The sequence below is a fragment of the Oryza glaberrima genome, chromosome 1, assembly GCF_000147395.1.
Source record: "Oryza glaberrima chromosome 1, OglaRS2, whole genome shotgun sequence".
In the NCBI taxonomy this organism is placed as follows: Eukaryota; Viridiplantae; Streptophyta; class Magnoliopsida; order Poales; family Poaceae; genus Oryza; species Oryza glaberrima.
The window spans coordinates 5,850,317-5,874,477 of NC_068326.1; the positions used below are offsets into that span (position 1 = coordinate 5,850,317).

Here is a 24,161-nt window from a genome sequence, read left to right on the forward strand (position 1 = left end):
TGATTAGTTGAGAAAAGAATGTAAGTTGAGTTCATTTTGTTGTGTCTACTATTCCAAAGTAAGTTTGCTTCTAGTGCAAGTATCATCAATTTGTAAATCGTTAAGTTTTACTCCCTCCTTTCTAATATAGGTGCAACCTAATATAGATGTGACATATCTAATTTTTTTTCACGAACGCGTAAAAGAATTACACGTTAATATAATATATTAGATATATCCAATGTTACATTTATATTTTTTTTAACCAGATGTTACATTTATATGGAGACAGATGAGTATTCATTTAGTCCTCTTATCGACCTACCATCAATGCTATTTTCTTATTAATGATGGGCACTTTGATATTTTCTTCTTTCACGAACACGTAGGACTAAAAAGTAGGAGCAAGTTATTTTGCAATGAAGGGATCTATAACATACCTAAGGCGTGAGTATATCAATAACTATAAATTCAGCACTGAATTGCAAGTTTTCTGTTTACCCTGCTTCTTATTATTTTTTCTGAATTGATCTAATTATGGCATAAGTGCGAGTTATTGGGATTGACTTAGTAATAAAAAGTAATTGACATATAATAAATAATCATCTAAGACGACATATTAATTAATTACTTCCTTTGCTTTATATTGTAAGGTGTTCTAAGTTCATCTTAAGTCAAACTTTGTTTAACTACTATCAAAATATAGAAAAACTTAGCAACATCTCTAACACTATATTAATTTTATTAAAACCGCCATTAAATAGGAGCAGATCTTTATAGTATTTTATTAAAAATTGACTTGCATCAACTTAATTAATATACTACTAGCAGTTTCAAAAATTGATACGCTATCTGTAACCAATGTAATTCCTACCCATATAATAGCTACTAAGTATATACTACTCCGTCCGTCCCATAATACAAGAGATCATGGCCTTCAAATTTATCCTGAAACGTTAGAGATCTTGGTATCCCGAGACAATACTTATTTATTCCTCACCCCTAACTTGTATACTAGTTTATTCCTTCACCTATCATCTTTTATATTATTGTATTCCCTCATCTATCACCCTTTGTAGTTTGAACCATCACATGTTCTTTTATACTTCCTTAATTTTTAGGACGGAGGGAGTACATCATTAATATCCACCCCACCTATACATGTAGTGTCTCGGAGACAATATTGTAGCTAGCATAAATCTATAGCCTATTTATTTCTCTCTCTTTCACCTAAGTATAAATTTGATGTGGCAATCTTTATAGGTGCTTACATCACTCATTGGATTCGTTCTTACGACAAAAATAAAGAGAGTGTTGTTATTTACTTAGTTGAGACATAATATATCTGGCACTAATAATTAAGGCCAAGGGAGCTGAATTAGATGGAAAAGAGTACTCTCTTTTTCCATAATATAAGAAATTTTGGCCTTCAAATTTGTCCTAAAATATAACTGATTTTGTGATCTCGAGATAATCTTTTATTTCCCACTTCCCCACTTGTGTATAGTTTATTTCTCCACATAGCTACTCTTGTAGAGTTTAATCCCCACCTATCAATTTTTATACTAACTAATTTATTCTATCTCCTATCACTTTTTTCATCATTACTTGTACTTTGCTACTTCTTTAATCTTTGGGGAAAAAAGGACATAATCCCTTCCTTAGTACTCCATTCGCTTCATAAAAAACAAACCTATGACATAATGTGATATATTTTTAATACTATGAATCTGGACAACATTTTATCTAGATTTGTAGCACTAGGATTTCTTAGGTTTGTTTATTATGGCAGATCGAAGGTGTACATGGTACAAAGCAAGGTTTGTTTTTTATGGTAGAGGCGGTGTATATGGTACATAGTCCCTCTCTTAGTACTCCATCCATTTCATAAAAAACAAACCTAAAATAGAATGTGACGTATTTTAACACTATAAAACCTGCGACGATGTATCATATTTTATCTTAGGTTTGTTTTTTATGGTAGAGACGGTGTATACGGTACAAAGCGAGCAGCCAAGCTACTGTAGCTAATGGTAGGGCGCGTGCGACAGTGGAGTAAAGTGAAGCAGCAGCAGAGAAGCAGAGACCATTTCCCCTCCTCCCTCCTCTCTCGCCAAACACGACGACGTCGCCTCGGTTTAGTCGTCGTCGGCCGGCAGCCGGATGACGGGCAGTAGTTGTCCGGCCGATTCTTCCCAGCTGCTGTACCCTCGCAGGGGTGCCCCCACCGCCACCACCACCTCCCGTCCTCCTCTCCATCCGCTCATCCTCCCGCTGCCGCGGCCGCGCTCATGCGCCCTACGACGTCGTCCTCCACCGATCCGTCGTCCTCTCCATCAGCTCAGCTCGTGATCAGGCTGAGCTCGCGAGCTTCTGGTGCTATATAAGGCTGGGTGGTGGTGCAAGTGCGAAGCGAGCGGCCGGTCAGGACGATCGATCGAGATCGAGCTTGACGGCGGCGAGAGGAGGAGGAGGGGAGACGATGAGCGGGCGGGGGAGGGGGGACCCGCTGGTGCTGGGGAGGGTGGTGGGGGACGTGGTGGACCCGTTCGTGAGGAGGGTGGCGCTGCGGGTGGCGTACGGCGCGCGGGAGGTGGCCAACGGCTGCGAGCTCCGCCCCTCCGCCGTCGCCGACCAGCCCCGCGTCGCCGTCGGCGGCCCCGACATGCGCACCTTCTACACCCTGGTACGTACGTACGCACGCCTCCGCCGCCATCGCCGCCGGCGCGGCAGCTAGCTGAGCTGACACACTGCTCGATCGATTCTTGTGGCGTCTGCAGGTGATGGTGGATCCGGACGCGCCGAGCCCGAGCGATCCAAACCTCAGGGAGTACCTGCACTGGTGAGTCATCGATCGAGTCAGCACAGCAGCAGCTGTTGTAGCTGACGCGCCCTGTGACGACTGATCTTATTCAGATTCAGAGTCCAGATTCAGCTCCCTGCACTGCACCCTCGTCGTCTCGTCTATCGTGTCGTACGAGATAGAGCGTATAGCTATAGCCAGCCAAGTGCCCGTGTTGGTGTTGCACTTGCAGCCACGAGATCGATCGAGCCCTTTTTGCCTCTTTTTTTTTTAAAAAAAAAGAGAGAGAATATTTTTGCATCGGGGTAGCAGCCAGTGAATACAGTTACGAAACATGAACGTTTGATCGTTGACTGCATGCTAGCTAGCTGCTTTTCAAAAGAAAAAGGGCACACATTTCTTTTAATTTAGATGAAAAACAATATATATGGATCGATCACACATTAATCTCTCTCTGCAAATTCTGCTATAGTGATGTGCCGAGCACTGTTTGATTGGGCCTTCTAGCTAGTTTTCCTCGAGATAATAACACACTCATATGTATAATATGCTGTATATAATATATGATCATGATCTCTGGAATGATCATTACGTCGTCTTTGGGAGAAAAACACATGATTTTACACAAACTGAGTTATAGCAAAGCAGGAACGACATTGAGTAGAACGATCTTAAGATAGTATATATTCAATCGATCGTACGTAGGCAAATAAACTAATTAATTAATCAACTGACTGAGATACTAGCTTTATTACAGAAACAACACCAAATTTATCAGCATTCAAACACTATTTTATTTATTATTAATTTCCATGGAATGTCTCAAACAATGTCAGAAAATCAGGTGATGTTTAAGTGCAGTATAGTAGTTTTTTATGTGTACAAAAGTTCAATATATATTTTTCAGAATCATTTCAATAAATACATCATAGCTAGGATTATCGGTAAAATATTGTCACATATAATTCCTAGCTAGGAAAAATATATAAAACAATTTGCTTGTATCTACAGTAGTTGCACATGCTAAGGAATTGTATATATGGATTGGTAGAGATTATATTTGTATTGCACATCCATGAAGAGATAAGAGGTTTAATTTTACTCTTCCATTATCTAAAAGGCAGGTAAAACATTTCCATTAATTATCTAAAAAAAGTCTAAAAGGTAAATATCATGTTGGATATATGTATCAAACGATAGGGTTTTCTAAAACATTCTGTCCAACAATTTAAAATGTGCTTAGTTTCTTTTTTTCCCCTTGTTTAGAAAATAGTTTTTATGAAGTTATTTTGAGTGGCATTTTCCCTCAAATGTGGTGTGTATGAAATTTACTAAACAATTTAACATTTGAGCTTAAATGCATACACATCACATGAAATTAATAGCAAAACAAGTTGATTTCTTCTCTTCCTAGCTTGGTTCAACTAAAGTAATTAAGAGATGATAAAATATTATTTGGATAAAAGATGGTGTAAATTAAAGTATCTATATCTGAAACTAGAGAATAGATTTTGATTTTCCTTGATAAATTTATTAGAGAAGAATTTGCAGTACACAGTAAAAACAAGCCAAGAAAGTAAAAGTAATTAAGGAGGGAATTAATGTAATGTGCACAATTGCTAGAGGAACATTTGAAAAGTAGTCCATATTTATTTGATGTCTTTTGCATGGTTGCATTTCCGATTAGTGTTCATATATATGTGAGGCCTTCGAAGTAATTTACCAATTAAAATGATAATTTGCATGCACATTTTGTATTGTATATAGTGATGACATAAAATGATTTTGATTGGCATTGCTACAAAAATGATTTTGGCATTGCTGTATATGATCATACGGCCGGGGATATTGATTGCAATCAGTTGCTTTTGTCAATAGTTAATTAGAATTTTCGAGTGTGAAGGGAGCTTATAGACGAACTGACCGAAACAATAAAATTAAGAATCCTCCCAACACAAAACCCTCATGTGCACTGTACGTAGATGTGTCCAAAGATCATGTGCAAAATTTGTACAATCAATGAAAATAGGACCGGATGTTTCACATATATAGTTAATTAAATTCCAGGCCATAATTTTTTAACAAAACAAGGTTGATTATACTAAATATAAGAAATGATTATAAGTATATTGTTACAATAAAGGACATAAAATTTGCCAAGACAAACCAATATACTCCATATATAGCTCAAAAAGTCACAAGCTAGAGATGCGAGCAGAAGAGCGCAACCACAATCCTTTTGAGTTATTTGTGCAACAAAAACTCTATTTCTTAATATATTGATGTGCAATCTTTTTGCGCGTTCGCGAAAAAGAAGAGCGCAACCACAACATTGTTGACGTCACCAACTCCAGCACATGCAAAAGTATATATGAATGTGTATATGTCACCATCTTCGATCCTTTGACAAATCTGTAAGTCAACGTCATCAAACAAATTGGAGACCTAGATTCTGAAATCCGCACCACCAATTGAATCGTCGGTAACCTAGCATACAAATCTTCCTAGATCTTCATCGATGATCCCAGAAATACAGAAGACATTGTCAAAGATATACAAAAGACAAAAAGAAAAAAAAAACTCTAGACAATCCTAATTCCATGGACTTCCTAAAAGACAAATCTCAATCTATCTAGAATATCTAAAATTCCTTTTTTTTTAAGAAACCCTAACTAAAAACTTATTGGATAAAGACAAGACACGGGTCCCCTTCCTCCTTATCACCGGCGAGGATACAGGAGACGAGGAGGGTACCTGATGACGGTGGCACATGAGGTACCCTTGGCAGAGGTGAGTCATGAGCATACGATGCTGCTATGTGGATAACTGAAAAATTTTTGTTGAGAGAATTCCAGGCAATAATTTGCAGAAAACCCCATTAATGCTGGTTTTAATCCGGCTAGGCTAGTGCCGGTAGTGATAGTCAGTATCTCTCTAGTTATGAGCTAGTTCCAAAGGCCATTTCTATTTGTTGAAACCCTACAATAAAATTAATAACCGGTTCATCCTAGCTAGTAAAAAGAGAATTCCATTATATATCTAGGTAAAATTTATTCCAAGACACTAATGAAATTTGTGGCCTTTTTCTCTAGTACACTAGTTTTATGGTTATTTGTTAAAAGACACTTGACCGTTAGTTAATATATATTCTTCCAACAGAGAGATAAAACTTAATTTGCAAAAGACAATAATCCTTGAACCACCTTCAATATAAATTTGAATATTTTTTAAGCTGAATTTAAACTTGTCATACAAAATTCAGGAATAATATATTGTCCCAAATTACGGAAATGAGAATTGCCAAAAAAAATGCAAAATCAGAAAAATGAAAAAATATTGGATGAATTTAAACGACTTTTTAAAATGTTTTTATTTCCACAATTTTAGTGCACATTTTCTACAAAGGGAAGGAGCATATAATTACGCAGATTAATCATTCTACAAGTACTTAGATAAATTCTTAGGAAAACTAATTGCCCAGTTCTCACTATATATATTATATGAGTAGAAAATACAACGTACACTCCTAGAAATATTTTCATGCCAAATTAAGCAAAGCTAGTTCCTCATTTTGCGACCTTCACATGGTTAGTTATTGGTTAATATATACTCCACTTGATTCCAAATAATGTCAGTCATTTCATACTTGCTCACAAGAATCAAGAAAACATTTCAAATTACTTCATTGGAAAATTAATGTGAACCGATTTACGCGACATTCTTTCACCCTATTCAAAACTGATCAACGGAACTTCAAGTTCCATGTGCTACCTATGCTGAAAATATAATGGAACTGATCAGAATTAACGATCTATCAATGCAGGCTGGTCACCGACATCCCGGCTACCACAGGAGTCTCTTTTGGTACTGAACAACTATAGCACTCTCTGAACAATCTTGCAACAGTTACATTCATATGTGTGCACATCAACACATGCATGAAATCAGATCACTCTGATGTGAAGAAGAGTACAATTGCTTGCTAATTTTGCAGGGACAGAGGTGGTGTGCTACGAGAGCCCGCGGCCGGTGCTGGGGATCCACAGGCTGGTGTTCCTGCTGTTCGAGCAGCTGGGGCGGCAGACGGTGTACGCACCGGGGTGGCGCCAGAACTTCAGCACCCGCGACTTCGCCGAGCTCTACAACCTCGGCCTCCCTGTCGCCGCCGTCTACTTCAACTGCCAGAGGGAGTCTGGAACCGGAGGAAGAAGAATGTGAGCTAGCTCTCCCCTCTCTATCTCTCACTCCCTGAATTTGGGACAAGTCCTGAATTTTGCATGACAAATCCTATACTCGGAACGATTTGAAATGGAAATTTGATCATATGTATTTTTAGCTCCCTATCCTCTCTCTCTGTACGTTAGTTACATAAATGCTCCCACCGATTCTAAATGTAATTTATTTATATTTCTCTATTTTTCTCGAAATTTAAGTTGTTATAGGACGTTGAGGAACTTTGTCCCCCATTTTTCCTTTCATACCCTTCATTGTTAAGGGAAATGCTACCACTCTGATATATATAAAAATGATGTACCATTTTCAATATATAATAACCATGCACAGGGAATATAGTCATGTTAACACTTTGTTAATTCTTAAGCACAGCTCTAAGACGACCTACATTTGGAGTCAGATGAGGTATTCTCTCTTTTAGAAATAGAGGGGAACACTCTCTCCCATTTAATTAGAAAGCCCTCTTCATTATCAGAAATGGCAAAAATGTACGTCTATGTTATATCGGTAGGATTTAATACGATTGAATTGATATTAGATGGATGGACAGATATATGTCTCAAAATGGGATTGAACTAATAGGCTAACAGTGGCGGATCCAGAAAATCGATTCGTTGATGTCATAACGTGTCTATCGGCGTCATAGTATGCTAATTATGTTTAGATCATGGTGTTACTATAATATATGGATTAGCAGTTTTGCTATAAGTTTTACCGAAAGTCGTCAGCGTCGTCTGACACAGACACTTATATCCGTCCCTATAGGCTAACCCGCTAATCTATTTATAGACCAAATAAGTGGGTAACCCGTTGGTCAACCCACTTATTAGTCTATAGGTGGGTCCATAGTCAACCCGCCTACACCCTACGATTACGATTGAAGTGTACAATATGAGCTACTATTGGTTAATCAATTGAAGGCATTTTTCTCTGAATGATGTGTTCGGGTTTTTCATAGATTTTTGGAAGTGCATTTGATGATATTTGGCAAGACTACATATATGGTCTTCAATACCGTGGAGGTGTCTCTCCTTGAGTCCCGTTTTAGTGCACCTTGTAGCTAGCTACAACTTGCGTGGTTCCATGTGTTTGTTTGCAAGGAGTAAGGAAATTGAATACCAACTGACGATTGCAAAAGTTGGCCTGTTTGATCAGCTGCTATGCAGAATTATGCCACTGTTACTAACTGCGGCAATGAAGCGGCCTCCCCATGCATTGCGTGTACGTGACGAACCAGCTCAAGCCATTTGGTCGGAATCTGCACACACTGCATGTATATAAGAGCTGTAATTCCCAGTATAGTTACAAGGACACACCACACACGTAATAACAAAGAGAGTTTCAGATATTCCGTCGTCATTTCTAAAAGAAACTCAAAAAGATCAGAGGACTGCATATCTACATATGATGTTCATTCTGAACTTCGTGGTATAACGATCCAAGAACAGATGAGCTTCCCTTTCAACCTTTAGGTGCTAAAATCTGTGCCACGCCTCGAGTTGGTTTGTAGCATACTAGCAATTTTGGTCATACAACTCAACTACTCAAGCATCACATATTTAGAACAATCAGCATGACATATTTTGGGTACTTGGCTGGGCACCATACACTTCACGTATGGGTGAAATCTTGCGACAAAACTGCTCAGGGGCAAATGTTGCTCAAATCATGAAATTCTTATGAAGCAAATGAGGATGACTCTTCAATCGACATCTGTTCTGTGGGCTTTAGGTACCAATTACGTGGGTTGCTATCCGTTGAATCGGAATTTGAAATGTACAAGACCTTGTTGTGGAACTTGTGCAGTGTTTTCCGGTGACCAATGCTTATGTAAGTAATCCCTGCAGCTTCAATCTGACTGTATAGATGACGCTGTGAAAACGAACAAAGTAGTCAGAAGCAATAATGAGTAAATGTAGGTCAGTGAATCAGTGATCACTGTATTGTTTATGCATTCATAAGCATTAAGCAGAGGTCATCAATCCTCTCTGTTTTGCCTCTAAATGAACTAAAAGCATTTATGTAATTCAGGGGGTGACGAATCCATACTTAGCATCTTTTGGCAATTCATGGTAGCTAGTGTGTTACTAGTAATTAGTAGTAACAGTATGGCAAATATAGCATCATAATAGAATTGTTAGTTGTTACCTCATTCATATCATCTAGTGCACTTGTGGACTCATCAAGGAGGACTAAAGTTGGTTTTGCAAGTAACAACCGAGCAAATGCAAGACGCTGTTGCTCCCCCAGAGAGAGAACACTGGCCCAATCATGCATAGAATCCAAACCATTGAAACGAGGCAATATATAGCCTAACTTAACAGCCTCAAGTACTCTGATCAGTTCATCAGTTGTGGGCATCTCAGACTTGGAACCAACTCCATCTGATGTGGAGACTTCAAAGGTAAGAGGGTCTGAAATTCACAAGATGGTACAACTTTAGGTCATTAGGTAGATGCAAATGTATGTTCTGGAGCTTCCTGCCAGAAGTATTGTATCAAATAAACTTGAGGCAGAATGTGTGATCTCTGTATCAATACGGATTTCTATAGCTTTATACCACATCCAACAACAAAATGCAAACATTTTTAACTGTTTCATCACTATTAGGCAAAGAATGATGCAACTATAAGGATTCAAAGAAGAAAAAAAGAGCAACGGCGAAGTGAGTTTGAACGTTATAATAATTTTATACTTCACTTCTTTCAAGATGCATTATTCGAGAATGTCATAGCATTATATTTTTTTGAACAAACGTCATAGCACTGTAATAAAGTCACTTAAATTCAGAGTTACCCCATGGGGTCAGTTCTTGTCCCCATGTACATATTTAAAATAATTGAAAGTTTTATATGATGGTATGGTACCTCTATGGCTTAAGTTGCACAGTGTATACAAAACTTTCATGTAAATGTAGTTTTCACACCGATGTGGATTCTACCAAGCAAATGGTTTGTTGTTGTGGTCTCTAACAAGAAAGAAGTTTACACTTGATTGTTCATCGTGCAATATAGGAATAATTACCTGTACTTTGAGGATCATTATTTGATGAATGACAAACATCTTCAGTCCATGTAGGATAGAGCAATTGCTGACGAAGGGTTCCCAAAACCATATATGGTCTCTGCGGAACAAAGAATATACCATTATCCCTTCTCTGCTTTGAACTTTGTAGCAGTTCTTCACCGTTTGACTGTATGTTGGATGGCTCATCAGGACCTGAATTTGATGTTTGAAGCTCCATGGAACCTCTCACATGGTATATGATGTCCCCAGTACCACTGGTCCAAAGGCCAGCCAAAGCACGTAACAAAGAGGTTTTCCCACTTCCACTGGGCCCCATTACCTAAAGGCAAAAAATGAACATTTCTCCTCTGTCAGATGGCAGTGATAACATTTATTTCTCCTATTTACAAGTAGGCGAGTAGCTAAAGAAACCAAATACCAGTAGGTGGTCCTTTTCTTTGAGTTCCATAGTGAGGTCAGTAATAAGAATGTTTCCACTCCTGGGTGTTAATAATGTCAAATTACAAATCTCAAGAACCATGGATGGATTAGATTGTGTCAGTGATCCATTGGAACTCAGTACAGTAGGACCAGTGCTCTTGAAAATTATGTTGATCCCATCAATGTTATCAGGCTTGGATAAAGATGAACCATTTCCATCCAACAGATCATCAAATTCACCTGAAGATTATTGTTCAATTAGAATAGTCTAGATATGTTAGCAAGCAATGCTGAGAGAGAAAAAGGCATCACCTAGACGATCAATAACCGCCGAGAATGCACTAATTGACTGAAACTGGAACACAATGAGAGAAAAATCACTAAGGATATGATTGAAAGCAGACACTGATTGATTTATTACTCCAAATTCAATTTTTCCTGAGAAGTACATCGGAGCAACAACTGCAGCTGGCAGGATCTGGATTAAATAACGGTAGCCATTGGTGAAAAACTCCAGATTACGAGATGCTATTAGCAATTCCTGCAAACAGAACAGGAAAAGATAATATAAATCGGCCTGCTTAGAAAAATGACTCACACATCATAAGTTTCCATCTGAACATTCAAAAAACATGGAGCTGCTGCAAAGTGACAGTTTTTCAGGGATATTAGTCTCATAAAAAGCAACTACTACTATTAGTATGGCTGAAGGTTTTGTTTTGGAATTCATAGATTATCTAACATTTGGATAAGTTTTCAAAATAACTTTTGGATACCAGTTACTAGGTGTACTATATTACTAATTCAGTTGTAAGAAGAATATTACAGCACATGTAAAACCAAAATGTTATTATTACATCATGGTTTTAATAGTATATTACATCAAACAAAAATCTGAGTATTAAAATTGGCATGTAACCCATGAAATACCACAGCCACATAAAGGAATATGTATGTTTTATATGTTCTAGGATGCTTTTAGTAGCTATGACATCCTATTCCAATACTATAAAACTAAATGTCAGAACAAACAAGTAGTGTAAAATGAATAATGATGTATGGTGAAAGAAAGTCTATACAAGCAAAGCTTACGCTAAGGTTTTCAAAAGCCCTCCTGAATCGATCCAACAAAAGTTGCAATTCATTTTCTTCACCGCCATAAAAAGCAATTGATTCAGCATTTTCTCTAACTCGGACAAGTCCATAACGAAAATCTGCTTCTTTCTTTTCTTGCATGAAGTTCAAGTTGACCAAATTCTGTCCGTACAAGAATAGCCAGCAATTAGTTTTAAAGAAAGAAAGAGTATGTTCAATGCAAGTTGGAGATAAATAATGTTGATAAGCAACTTACTTTACCAAGGAAGATACTAATTCCAGTGCCCCCAAGGGAGTAGACAATAAGAACAATGAATAATGGTGGATAGATCCCATAAAGGATGTTACTGAATGATATCAAGTCCACGGCAGCATTTAAAAATGTCAGAGAAAATGCAAGCGCGGTTCCAGTGAATGCACTGAGATCATCATTGATCCGTTGATCCGGGTTATCAATTAGTGATTGAGATTGAATCTTATAGAAAGTTCTATTTTTAAAGTAGCGCTTCATGTAATAACTTGTCATCCAAGATCGCCATCTTAAAGAAAGGGTCTCCCTTGCATAGTCTCTCAAGACAAAGAACTGCAGTATAGTGAGAGCAGAAATCAGAACACAATTATACTCATAGGAATACAGGTTGCTGATTCTGCAACACAGAAAGTACATATCCTTGATTGATAGATACAAATAGAAGTAGTAGCAATTCTAGACACACTGCTGGAAAAAAGGAACAGAAGTAAGATTCTAGAAGCTAATCCATCTAGTGGGAAAATCAGATTGCTGAATGGTTTGTGGTCATAAAAGGGGTAGTTTACCAGATGGAGACAAGCTGCTGGGTTCCAGATCAAATAGTAACAATGAATTTTGCTAGATTCTTGAGATACATACCATAAAAAAAAGAAGAACAAGCAGAACTCAGAGATCTCCAGTGCCATGATAACCATTGATACTTGAAATAGCCAACTATGACAGTGTTGCCTTCCAAATATTACTCTCTAATTCTAATTATTTAACATTATTGGAACTTTTATCATCTTTGAGAATCAAAATGTACATTGACAGCAATACCAAATTTGGTAATATAGTTACATGAATGGAACTATAATATTGTGATGTTACTTACGGAAAATCTAGTGATATGTGATATAATTCTTGTATAAACAATCTAAACAAGTGATGAAAAAAGGGTTGGTCATAAGTTAGCACAATCTGATATTTTCTCAATCTGTGTCTAAGTGATACAAATAGTTGTAACAGGCTAACAGCTTGAAGAGCAATACCTACAAAAGAGCAGCAATATGCTCACCGGTATTCCTACAGCAAAACCTCCCAAGTAATACAGCAGTTGCTTGGTAAATTGTTCCTGGTCCTTGTCTTGCAAGAGAAAACACTAAATGTGTGTTAGCATAAAAAAAATAGAAGCTATTGTACATCCACTTTGGACTTTTGATGACAATGGCATGCCACCTTCAGTAACACTTGTAACAATAAAAAGCAGAAGTGTCCTTATATTTTGTCTAGTTTGAGTCTTGCAGATCCCCGAAATTTTCAAATGAGGGTGTGTCCATTTTAGTACAATAGATTTAGTGTGTACGATATAAAGGACCTCTCCCTCTCTTGTTCCCTCGCATTGTTATGTGCACTGCAAATCCGTGTGTGTAATTTTGTTCAGAACGTACAATGAATCTACAAGATAACAATTTAAACAAGACAGAACATACCAGCAAGGGCATTGTAGAAGTCACGACCCAGAAAGTTAAATCCAACACTAATTCCAGTAGTTGCTAATGTAAGAGCAAATACTGCAGCAAGCCTCAGCCTCGCTTGCACTTTATCTTCTGACCACCAGTAAGGGGCAGCAACTTTCCAAAATCTTCTAGCAAGTGTTTTGAGGTCCGTTTCAACTCTCTACCAGAACGAGATAAAAAAGACACATTAATTAGCAACAGAACAAATAGAAGCCAGACTAGCGTAAGAAGCACTAATCGCTACAGAAAGGCACTGCCTCCTCCATAGATGAAAGGAAACAATAGGCATATAGCACACCACTAGCTGTTAGCCCGTAGGCCATAACATAACATGTACTGAACCAAAAACACAAATGAAGTAGTACTAATTTCTAATAAATTAGTTATAACAGCTAATAGACGACACTGCACCTTGTACACATACTAGAAATACATTTACAATCGCGGATCACAAGGCTCATACGGTTTCACGATTGACAGTTCACATTCTAAATCGAAATTACTAGTTACCACAGCCAGATTGAACCAAATGAGTGAAATGGCATAATCACAAGAGATCAGACAATTGATACTTTGGCTATGCATGTATGAATGAACATTTCAAAACGTCATCCCATCCCATGGTTGATTTCGAAGCCGACGACTGCCCACGGATAGCAAAACCCACAGCACCAATCACATCACACCACAGAAAAATCGCCAATCGGAAAAAAAAAAAAAAACCTACAGCTCGCCGCGGAATTACAGCACAAACCTAAACCTCGAATTGCAGATGATGTACACCTAACGAACTCTGAACTCTGAACTCGCAGTTTAAGCTATAAACAAGCACCGAAGCAGATCACGCGCGCACGAACCCAAAACAAAAAAAAAAAAAAAAGCACAGCGGGGAACTCCACGGAGCAGAGAAACCTCCATCACCTTATCCTCGGCGCCGGGACCAGAGCCGCCGCCGTCGCCGGTGGCCTCCCCTGCGGCTGCCGCGGCGGGAGGGGCCGTGGCCCTGCGTCGCCGCCCGCGGCGGCGCATGGAGGAGGATGCCACCGCGTGGGGCCAGTGGAAGCGGGCGTGCAGCGGCAGCGGAGAACCGAAGCAAACCCCGGGGGAAACAAGCCGCCGCCGTCGCCGCGGCGGCTGTGGTGGTGGTGGTTGGAGCGGGAGGAGCAGTAGCCGCGGGGACGACGACGAAGTGGAGGGGAAGCAGCACGCGGGCGCAGCAGCAGTAGGTAACCCCATCTCCGCTCGCGTTTGGTAGCTTCTCGACTCCGCTTTTTCTTCTCCTCCTCGTGACCTCGCGTGCTCTCGCCGCGGCGAGCAATGGCGGCGAGCGGCGAGGAGAGAGAGAGAGAGGCGTAGCAGCGAGCGCCGCTCGGAGGAGTCCAGTACGAAACTACTCCGGCGTCGTCCGTACCCGGTCGGTCACTGACAAGCCGGGCCCACGCGCAGCGACAGGGGAGGGCTGGGGACACGTGTCCTTCTGAGGACGACCCACCGGGTGGCTGCAGCAGCGCCACTCACGGCCTATCTGAAACTGAACTGCAGAGGAAAACTACAGATACAGAAGTCTCTAGCACAGAAGAAAATGGTATGCATTTTGGATATTCATTTCTCTTTCTTTTCATCATGGAGAAAAGGCATTAACAACTTAATCATCTTATTATTACATCAAAGTAAGAAGAATTTACAAGGGGCTCTGGCAGCGTGTTGCTAAATTGCCAGGTGCCTGCTATGCTCTCACCGAAAGTCTGAAACCGGTAAATCCAATCCAGCCTCGCTATCTAGCAAAATTTGTGTAAAAAAATCACAAACTTTGATGCTTGTTTGACAACCAGCCTTTGAATAAACGAAAGAATCATGATGAATCTGAGAATATAGCCCTTTGGCATGGTTAAGGGGGGTTAGCCTTGTGACTTGTGAGAATGTTCACTTCAGTTCATGTATCCACGGCAGTTAGGAGCTTTACACAGACAAGGGACCCTGCAGTCCTCGGACTCGTCAGGGTCAAACAAGTAGTCATAGCTGCACACAAGAGGGAGAGACGGATCAGAAAATTGTAGAGATCCATAGCTTCGGGAATGGAGACAGTTAGCTGTACTCTCAAGGTATAAAAGGGGCATCAGGACAGGGCAGGGTAAGGAGCAAATTACGTTAGTTCTTCGCCAGCTGAGACGTCTCTTTTGGCGATAAGAATTATCTGGCTCTTTTCATCGCCAACACTCATGATCCTTGCGTAGCAATTAGGCATACACTGAAAGCAATGACGATAATGTTTAGCTGTTATATTTTGTTGGGCTATTAAGGTAGAGAGAAGATGCAAATGGGAAACCCAAAGTATTACCGAGTGATTAATTAGGCGGGCTATGTTCCCTTTCTCTGTTGCATCAACGACAACGTCTTCGCTGATCTTGAACAGCTGCAGTGCAAAAGAAAGAATCATCACCATCACACATAGTTAAGATGTGGTATTTCCAGTAGATCAGTGACCTATCTGGAAATCATTGCATTATTCACAGGTAGAACTGCCTAAATAATTCAAGTCAAAAGTAGAACAGATGACCTCCACAAAATAACACAGTGAACAACTTACATAACAATCTTTCTTCTCCCTGTGATATCGTGCTTCCCTCAAATCTGCAACACTACGTCTAACTTGGTCACCGCGATATTCAATAACCTAGCACAAAAGTGGTCCATTGACATGTTAAGAACAGGCTCCTAGTATTTGGATGCACAACAAACAACAGAACTGGAATGCTAACTATTTACCATGATAAACTATTGGGTTTTATTGGAAAAAATGCATATAACTTAAATGGCATACCATTTGCCCCTCCTGGATTTTCTTAGCAGCAAAGAGTCCCCATCCATGTATTCCAGATCGACCACAAGAGACCCTTTTGTTTTCTATTTTCTGAAATCATCAAACATTTAGTGTATCAGTATGCTGAAATCAAATATTAAAAAGAACAATCAGTCAGAAACTAAACCTGTAAATACCGAAGTCGTTCTCTAAAAGTTGCGAAGGATTTTTCATCCTTTTGATCCTGTTAACAAGTGGGGGTAAGATGCATAAGTTCTCGCATTCAATGGTTGCTGGAAGAAAGACAATACAGTAGTTAGAATGGGATAGTTACCATGCAAGCGTTCAAACCCTCAATTGACTCTTGGGAATGATGTCGGGGTCCCATTATTCTGTGGGCAATTGCCTCTCCTGGTTCTTTCTGGAACATGCAGAAAATTTAGTGCTAGAGCTAGCTTATAACAGAAACAAAACCTAGGCAGATCCATATTCATCCATATGATAGACATCCTATTATTCCAAAAGAACTGTATATAACTGCCACTAAGAGTCCCATCCTTTGAACATGCAAAACCAAGGATAGATTACAGCATGAGAAACCCATGCAGACAAGAATCTAAATTGCTTGGATGAACTAAGAATTTTACATAAACTAAAAAGGAAACTACCAAAAGGAGAAAGAACATAAAAAGTCTAAAGGATGGGCTACAAAGAATTACAAAATGAAAGTGGACAGTGTAACAAATTCGTGAATTATCCCTGCCAATTAACTATATCTTTTATTGTATTGGGAGGCAGTGACGGAGCCATGTATTGTCAGCTGACGCCACAGCTTTTTTTGCAAATACCATTGTGAGTCTCATTTTTTTATATATAAGTCCATTGAAATTTACAAAAATAACCCCCACTAAAATATAATGCAATGGTATTTGACCCCACAGGGTAAAATTCCTGGCTCTGCTACTGTTGGGAGGAGCAACAGAACAAAACAGAATAGGGGCGTCATAAAATACCTTATTTTTCAGCATTTCATAAGGTAGGCACCTTGCAGCTGGACAGTCAGAAATTTTAGCAGGAAGGACTTTCTCCTGTAGATTCTCTTTCCTGACAAGTCTTGTACCACTCTGTTTCTCATTATTTTGGGGCAAAAATTTGGTTGAGAAAACTCCTTCAGGCGTCTTAACTATCAAGACATTATCTGGGTCAGGAGTACTGCAAAGGGTCAGTAGAACAGGTGTAAGTAACACGAATTTGTGGCACTTAATCCTTTAAGGTAGAATTGCCACTCCCACAAATAACTGAGACAACAGAACTGTTCCAATATCTTGTCAATTCAATGCATCAGATTACCATTGATTTTGCTCAAAAAGGAATGTATCGCTATGCTACTAAGATGAACAACAAAAAGAAAGAACAAGGTCTGGAAAATAAGAGTCATGACTCATGAGCCTATATTGGAACTATTATTTTTAATGGAAACAATTTGATGAATTGATATATATTTGAACAGAGGGTGAGACAGTAAGGTGAAAAAAAATTACCTGTGAAATGCACAGTAGGAAACCATTCTTGTTATGTTCCTTCCATTTTTTTCAGAGTATTGCAACTACAAGCAACAGAAAAACATCAATTATGATAAACTGTATCCAGCTGTGCATTAATGAAGAAACAATTGACTAATAAATTAACATCAAATGATACAGAATAAATTTTAAACAAATGTACAGGTCACGCTTCAATGGAATAGCTTATATGGAAAAATGAAGCATAAGGCTTGTGCTCTTCAAAGCAACAGTACACAGAATCAATTCAAAAACCAAGCGGGCGAGTACAAGTGCACAAAACTCTCCCAGACAAGCATCATAAGACTCGTAAGTCACAAAATGAATTTATTTTTTATTTAAGCAAGAAAAGGGTTCCCACAGTCTACCTCCATGCGATATCCTGCTCTTGATGCACACATTGCATGATAATAAGTAGAGCACTTGTAGCACTGAGTGCAGGCACCATGCATCTGCTTGCATATAACACATGCCTGGAATTCATATGACAACATAGTGTAAATAAACATCACGACAGGAACTCAACAAATAAACAGACAATAAATATCCAATGCATAACATTATATACAAAATAACAATGAGAAATCTTAACCTTCTTAAAGTACTCTGAAGGGATGCTCAATATGCCCATGGCTGGCTCCATTGTCTCATCAACAGGAAAAGAGACTTTAGGTTGAAACCAGGCACATGTAACATGAACCCATAGTTGGTCAATATCTGTTGGCTTGAGAGCACCGCCTAAAGCAATTAAAAAAGAAAAGGTGAATACTGATAGCATTAAAAAATAATATAATGCAGCGAACCAAGACTAGGAAAAATGGACACCAAGCACCACTGCAATTTAATCAAATGGGGTACATCATATAAACATAATATAAGGAACACTGGAAAGCCTCAGAAAAAAATGTGAGGTATCAGTATCATTCAATACTGTGATGACATACAACATCATGGCAGGAATGATACCTTTGACAGGACAAAGACAACATTCTCTTTTTTGTTTCGGCAATTCACATGCTCGACAGACCCAATTTGTAAAATCTTGTACATCACGTGCTCCATAGCACTCTTGGTGGACAGCTATTTGGCATCTGCACATAAAGATTTTGGACAAGTTTTTCAGCTACACGCAGTCCTAAAACATATAATGAATCCATAAACTAAGGGTGTCAAAAAAACCTCAAAGATTAGCAGGAAATACCTGTTGCAAATAATAATTTTATTGTAGTCCCAATCCTCAACCCATCGACAAACAGCACAACGTTCAGTTGTCCATCTAGCATTGACAGGTCTAAAAGAATTTGCTGCAAGCATCAAATTCATTAGTTGTGAAACAAGTTGCACACACCAACTGCAGAAACCAACATAAACTCAAGAGCCAATGTACCTAGCAATTTCAGCAACTCTTCTTTATTAATACTTGGTGTAGAAGACTTCACATTTGCGCAGGGAATATCATCCAACTGAAGGTCAGACAAACATGAAAGAAGTCATATCAAGTTCTCATACCTTTGAATTTTATTGAAAACTAGGTGAATTCAAGTTTAGCGATCATTATAGACCACCAACTTTCAGATAAATGAAGAACTTAAAGGCTTACCAAGGTTACCAATGGATCCCCATTGCTCTTAAGTTTAACGCTCATCTTCCAGTTCTTCTTCCTTGAACCAGTATGTCTCTCCCACTCACTCAGACTCATCAGCCTTTCTTTGCAAGAATTACATTGGCATAGTATCCTGCCAATAACAATACAAAGTCAATACCAACAGTTGCACCAGCCACAGCCACATCAGGAAATCAGTTTATAGTCCTTTAGAAAGAAAGGAATACATGAATTTCTTTAATATTGAACAATCGACCTTTCAAATGTTGTTTTTCTTATTGAGCCTTCTAAGCCTTGTGGCACAAAATATCCAATATGGCTAAATTGGTTAAGTGTCAATTTTCATGCCAGATGAATGAAACAAAAGAGAAATATATGCCCCTAGGAAAATAACCTATCACCTAAATCTAGTAGTCCTTCAAAGAACATATGACTCTACATGATATGGGGGATTGAGAAATAAAACAAGCTAAAATCACTTAAAGAGTGTTGATATCCATGTAATAAGCTTAAAGAAGCATGCTGGCTGTAGATTAAATAGAAGATATGCAGAATACATACATGTGCTTCTTAGGTAAATACATTCCGTCCATCCCAAAGCAGAACACAGGTATCATTTCCGGCAGTTTTTCCTTAGAAGTGCTAGCACATCTGTGTATAGATACATTAGAAAGTGGCATGCTTATAATCATTTGAGTAACGTTAAATAGAAGTCAATAGGTTGGATAAAAAAATTAAATAACTCACTCTGAACTGTTCGGAGTGTTCATTTGTTCAACAGGAGGTACTGTCTTGCGTTTTGATTTGCAATCTGGACAGAAGTAATCGGCATTTTCTAAGTCCTATAAAACAGTACTGGAGTCAGCAAATTATATACAGTTATTATTCGTAGAACTGTTCGATATCTGTGTCAAACAATAGGATAAAAAATATAAACATCAAAACAAAAGAAGCAGATTACCTCCATGTTGATGCATGTTAGGTCACATTCTACATGAACCCAAATTTGACACTCATCACAACAAACCTGCAAAGAAGGGTGTTGCAGGTTGTGAGCCTTGACCCATGGACAAATCAAGAGAACATGTAGAATATAACAGCGACAAAACACATATATTTCTAAGCTCTTACCCAATTTCCACCATCTGTGTGGTGCCAGATTTTCTTGCATATGCCACAGTACTGCTTTGACTGCAATAGCTGCAGATATAATAAAATTTGCACACGTAAGGCACCATAAAAACAGAAAACAGTAATGGAACACACAAAAACCCATCACAAATGTACGGCCGCATACCTTATCACAGTGTCTACAGAGTAACTGCTCTCCCGCTTGCTTCTTTTTCTTCGCGATCTTGGGTGGAACACGATTACCACAACTATCACAACATCCAGGTGATTTGCCAACAACCTGCAGTGTTGATTAGATTGCGGCTCAGCTGAAAGTTGTAATAAGGCAGTCACAAGCTCATATCTTTACATTTGTGATGCATCCGGAACTTACCTGAGCCTCCGATTGACATTCCTGGTCATTGTTAGAACCACTCCCTTCCTGTAACCCGTCAGGGACAGACTGGTCATTGACAGACTTCTCTAGTGAGCACCCCTCATCCATTTCGAGCTCAAAAAACCCACGCTCAGCAAGGAAAGCCTCCTCAATTGCTTGACGGAATCTGTTTGCCTTGAGTTTATACAAAGCCTGACCCTGAAACCTGGGAGACCAAAGAAATTTCAGATAGCACGCAGGTAAATAAATCCCCATAGCAGCATTTTTAAAAAAAAAAACGAACGTATGCCAGTAGCTTACCGGTCTAAGTAGTCCACAAATGGAAAGATCATCCCTTGCTTAATCCATCCATAGTCCTGCGATGCAAAGAAATACAGTACTGTAAGTTGACGCAAACCAAAAAAAAAAAAAAAACAGAAAGGGACTGTTTGGCCCATGCGACACATGGTTTACCCTGTTTCAGTTGCACTTCGTGGAACTCTTATTCCACATTTAAATTCAAAAAAAATCACATTTAAATGTTGGGTTGTGGATTTCAAGGACAAAACAAAAACCAACACCCCACAAAGCTTACCCTGCCATGCCCGCCAGAAGAGAATCCAAAGAACATGACGCAAAGTGCACCCGGGATGCAGGAGTTCAACACGACCGCTGGCGCGTGGAGCAGTGGGTCAATCACCACCGCAGGCCATGCTGGGCACTTCTTCCCGGACCTCGCCCACACGACATCACCCAGCACGAAATCCTCCGGCCAGTAAAAATCCTCCTTTTTATCGCCGCCCTCCCTCTTCGGCTTGCACTCCACCACCACCACGGGCTTCCCCTCCGGCGCCACGCTCCCGCCGGCATTGCTCAGCGACGTCACCACGCTGCCGCTGAACCCGCTGGAGCTGCTGCTCCTGCTGATATTCCTGCACGCCCGGTACAGCTCCTCCTCCGACTGCGCCGGCCGCTCGTCGCCGGGCCACACCGCGGTCTCCACGGCGCCGAAGGCCGCCGCCGTCGCGCCTTGTTGCTCCACCGCGCGCACCTCCACATCGTACACCTCCCCGTCCCCGCCCTCCCGCGCGGCCGCCTTCTTCGCGGGCCTCCCCTTCTTCGCGGGCGGCAGCGGCAGCGACACCACCGAGTCCCTAAACCGCGAGGGGACCACCCGCTCGCGGCGGCGCTTGGCGGGCACCACCGCCGCGCCGCTCCCCTCACCACCCCCGGCGGGGGGGGTGGGCCCCTCCTCCATCTCCAACTCCCCGGGGAGGGGGACGACGGCGGCGGCGGTGCAGCGCTTGAGCGGGATGCGGGACGCGAGCATCCCCGCCGCGCCGAAGCAAAACCCTAGAATTGAACTCCCTTCCTCCCCCCAACTCGTCGGTGGCCAAATCCTCCGCGTGTTAGGGTTCCGAGTTTCCGACCGCTGGGGCCGAGGGATTTTAAGGATCTAGGCGGGGGAATCCGAGTGCGGTTCGGAGGCGAGGCGAGGGCGAAAAATTTGGGTTCCCTCGCAGGGAGGGGCTCGGGTTTTGAACGAAAATTTCGAACGCGATGTCGGGGGGACGAGGCGGAGGCGAGAGGTGGGGGAAGACGACTCGTCGGCGCGCGGCGGGGGGATGAGATGGGAGGCTGACAGGTGGGGCCGTGACGGCGTGAGGTAGTGGGGAAAAGGGTTTTTTCGCGCGGATCTGGAGGGGAGTGGGGGGGGGGGGGGGGTGCTGTGGCGCGCGGGGAGGCGGAGCTCTAGTCGGGCAACGAATTTCTGGGTCGTTTCAGTTTTCGACGTGGATAAGGTGTGACGCACGCAAGATGTGTACCGTACCACCTTTTGAAACAGGTCAGACGACTGAAAGCATACTCCCTCCGTAAAACGAAAAAAAAAAATAAACCATAAGTTTTCGTGTTCAACATTTAGCTATCCGTCTTATATGAAAATTTTTTATAATTAGTATTTTCATTTCATTGTTGTTAGATGATAAAACATAATTAATATTTTTATGCGTGACTTGTCTTTTTAATTTTTTTCATAATTTTTTCAAATAATATAGACGGTCAAATATTGGACACGGAAATCTAGGATTTGTCACGGGAGGCGTACATGTGAACATGTCGCTTGTTCACGGAATAAGCCAAACGGTATATTTACAAATGAATAATAATCTTGTGAATAAAACTTTTATATAAATGTTCTTAGAGACATAAAAGCAAAGGTTGAAAAATAAACTTCGATAAAAAACCTTAAAATCAGCTCTAAATTTAAAATTGAAAATTCATAACTGATAAGAATAAGCGAAAAGATGATGTCCATGGGCTCTCGTCCGGGCTTTGAACTCTTTGATGAGCACTGTGGTCACCTCTCGGGTTTGAGCACCGGATAACAGAATGGTACTCACCAGCAAATTTTAGCTTTTTTTTTTGGTCGAAATTAAATTATTCGAAACCATTTGAGGTTTTACTCGGGATCTACTTTTTGAAACATCAAAATTTCACAGTTCCCACTCGATTTTCATCAAAAACGTATACGCCTTAGTTGAGCAACATAAAGGCATTAAAAGGAAAATAACGGCAAAAGAAGTACTCATAGGATATCTCAAAATATGTTTAGATAAGCTCTGTATTCAGTACTAGGATATATTCCGTTCAACTAAAATCTCTTCTATTTTGCAAGGGAGAGAATAGCACAAACGGAGAGAGTGGTAGTACTTTACATAACATTGCATCAATGATGAACAAAACGATGGCACCAACATCTCCTTACCCGAAGCTCCCCTTCCTCCATTCAAAGTTTCCAAAGGGCCGAGCTATATTTTTTTTATTGAAAAAAAGTAAAAATTTTCAACATCTATTTATACTGTAAATTCTACTACCTCCATCCAAAAAATATAACCAAAATATAAGACATAACCACCACTATAAAAAATAATTATTACCACATTCTTATTTGGATCATCTTAACAAATATAATGCGTGCACCTGATATGATTAAAGATCATGAGGGCAAAGGATTAAAAAACGAATTTAGAGGAAACAAGGGTAACAGTTAAACGTGTATGCATGTGTGTCTTGTATTACAATGTAACATAAAAAAGGTTGCGCCTATTACAATGTAAGATTTACCCCTAATATAATGTATACTTGTATGATAAATTTAATAGTTACGATGTAAGATACTAAGATATACTCCTAACAAAAAAGCGACATAAATATGTACTATGACTTATATATCTTGATCATGAAAATGCCATCAAAGCAATAGTCATATAGCTAACTTAGCTCCATAATTCTGTAGTAATAGTTTAGGCCAAGTTAACAACAACAACAACAAAGTACTAAAATACTTGGTAAAAGAGAGAGAGACAAGTTCATCCGCCCCATATAAAATCAACCTAGTATCA

General features: G+C 40.0%; 1 protein-coding gene and 1 pseudogene across 1 annotated transcript; one reads left to right on the top strand and one right to left on the bottom strand.

The window, feature by feature from the left end:
* Nucleotides 1–1,981: 1,981 nt before the first annotated feature.
* Nucleotides 1,982–7,375, top strand: LOC127778818 (protein RICE FLOWERING LOCUS T 1-like; annotated as a pseudogene).
* An 886-nt stretch (nucleotides 7,376–8,261) lies between these two features.
* Nucleotides 8,262–22,444, bottom strand: LOC127778826 (histone-lysine N-methyltransferase ATX5-like). The gene is given in 33 exon segments (XM_052305463.1): nucleotides 8,262–8,887; nucleotides 9,164–9,429; nucleotides 10,040–10,361; nucleotides 10,461–10,702; nucleotides 10,775–11,003; nucleotides 11,555–11,719; nucleotides 11,814–12,159; nucleotides 12,161–12,204; nucleotides 12,865–12,932; nucleotides 13,280–13,466; nucleotides 15,283–15,325; nucleotides 15,454–15,554; nucleotides 15,645–15,719; nucleotides 15,894–15,980; nucleotides 16,128–16,217; nucleotides 16,294–16,350; nucleotides 16,441–16,527; nucleotides 17,120–17,318; nucleotides 17,648–17,712; nucleotides 18,037–18,141; nucleotides 18,261–18,406; nucleotides 18,635–18,759; nucleotides 18,870–18,972; nucleotides 19,056–19,131; nucleotides 19,269–19,404; nucleotides 19,833–19,922; nucleotides 20,019–20,113; nucleotides 20,233–20,298; nucleotides 20,403–20,471; nucleotides 20,569–20,682; nucleotides 20,776–20,983; nucleotides 21,079–21,134; nucleotides 21,353–22,444. Coding segments are annotated over 33 exon segments (4,992 nt in total). The 5' UTR covers nucleotides 22,088–22,444; the 3' UTR covers nucleotides 8,262–8,692.
* Nucleotides 22,445–24,161: the final 1,717 nt, after the last annotated feature.